The sequence below is a fragment of the Puccinia triticina genome, chromosome 14A, assembly GCF_026914185.1.
Source record: "Puccinia triticina chromosome 14A, complete sequence".
Classification (NCBI taxonomy): domain Eukaryota; kingdom Fungi; phylum Basidiomycota; class Pucciniomycetes; order Pucciniales; family Pucciniaceae; genus Puccinia; species Puccinia triticina.
Genome location: NC_070571.1, coordinates 2,770,803 through 2,772,394, shown reverse-complemented (window position 1 = coordinate 2,772,394; position 1,592 = coordinate 2,770,803). Strand labels below are relative to the sequence as shown.

Here is a 1,592-nt window from a genome sequence, read left to right as displayed (position 1 = left end):
TATGTTATGTGTTTGGCACCTAAACACATAAATTCCATGCTGAAAAGCATGATGAATATTCAATTTGATCTTAGTCCCAGGATTAGTGGGGTCTACATTTATACCCCACTAGCTCCAAACAGAGCTCCGGGTCAAGTTGATCCCCGGTTGACCCAACCCAATGCGGGTGCGGGGTCAAACTAAGTGCCCTAATCCGGGCTAACTTAGCGCCTGGTGCGGATGGTCTCAGGGACCTTTCCTAATCAGGTATTTGTTGGGTTCACGGGCCAACCCAAATGCAAAAAGTCCTGCCCAAACCCGACCCAATTATCCAATTGGGTCTCAGCGGGTTGGGTTGGTTTCTCAAAGGGAGGCCAGAAGGCTGCCCAAACCCGACTCAAAACCCATTGGGTCACAGGTCTTTGCGGGTCGACCCGACCCATTCACACCCCTATAATATAAGCTATTGAGCTATACCAGTCATCATCAGCTTTATAAGCTATTGAGCTATACCAGTCATCAATAGCTTGCAAAGCTCCCTTATACCGTTCATTGAGAGTATTGCAAGCTATTGATCACTGGTTGTAATGGTCATTAGGGGCATGGTAACTTCATCTGCTGGCTGGGTCATTGGGGGGGGGGGGGGGGGATGGGGTTTCTGAACTCCAACATGAGACCATGAGACATGGGCAAATGGAAAGATAATATTTTCTTCTGATTTGATCAAGGAGATAAGATAGTGTACAAGAGATTGAGATTATAGAGTACAATGTAGGAAATACATTCCACCAACAAAAGCTACAAGAGAGGGAATGAGGTTACAGATTAAGGTTGGCCAACACATCAGGTCAAGTTGGCCATTGCATGAGCGAGGTGGCTGAACCCAGTCGCAGCCCGGCGCTTACAAGGAGCTGGAGCAAGAGGGCGGGGGGGAAGGTGTTCTTGAGCACCGGGGCAAGGGGCAGCTGGGGTGCCAAGGTTCTTCTGGGGCACACCGGCGTACTGGCTGCACAGGGTCCACAGGTGGGGGTGGTCAACAGTGACTTGGAGCACATTGTCCGGCTCAAATATTTCCCTCAGGCTGAGCAGCTTTGACTGTACCATCAAGTAGAGGTCCTTCTGGGAGGCGCGGCGGAGGGCTCGCCGGAAGGCAGGATCTTTGCAGGCAAGTTTGAACCGCCGGAGTATCTCTATAAAGCAACAAGTGCACAAGAAGTAAGTAAATAAGATGCTTGCAGTATATATCTACCCATACATGTTTCTACAAAAGATTGCTTACCAAGGGCTTGAGCCGCCTCAGATTGGGGAGTATCCTCCATGTCAAAATAAGTCAGGGAATCTTTTGCCTAGCGCTGGAGGAGGATGGGAAGTAGAGATATTGGGAGGATATGTCTTATCTTTGAAGGTAGAGTTGGTGGCTGTGGAGTATGTATACCGGAAATACTTTTTACCTTGTGCCTAGTGTAAGGTAGACAAGGGCGAGGAGGAGAATGGGCGCCAGGAGTATTGCTGGATAGGTTGTGAGAGTAGATAATTGAGAAAGACTCAGACTTATTTATATTGTACCACTCTGAAGCTGAGCCCAGCTGCTGCTTTGTTCCACCGGCAAAAGC

General features: G+C 48.9%; 1 protein-coding gene across 1 annotated transcript; it reads right to left on the bottom strand.

The window, feature by feature from the left end:
* Positions 1–822: 822 nt before the first annotated feature.
* Positions 823–1,298, bottom strand: PtA15_14A269 (uncharacterized protein; the record flags this gene model as incomplete). Its single annotated transcript, XM_053162967.1, has 2 exons — positions 823–1,169; positions 1,259–1,298. 2 exons carry the CDS (start codon positions 1,296–1,298, stop codon positions 823–825), a joined length of 387 nt encoding a protein of 128 aa, XP_053026941.1.
* Between the last annotated feature and the right edge of the window lie 294 nt (positions 1,299–1,592).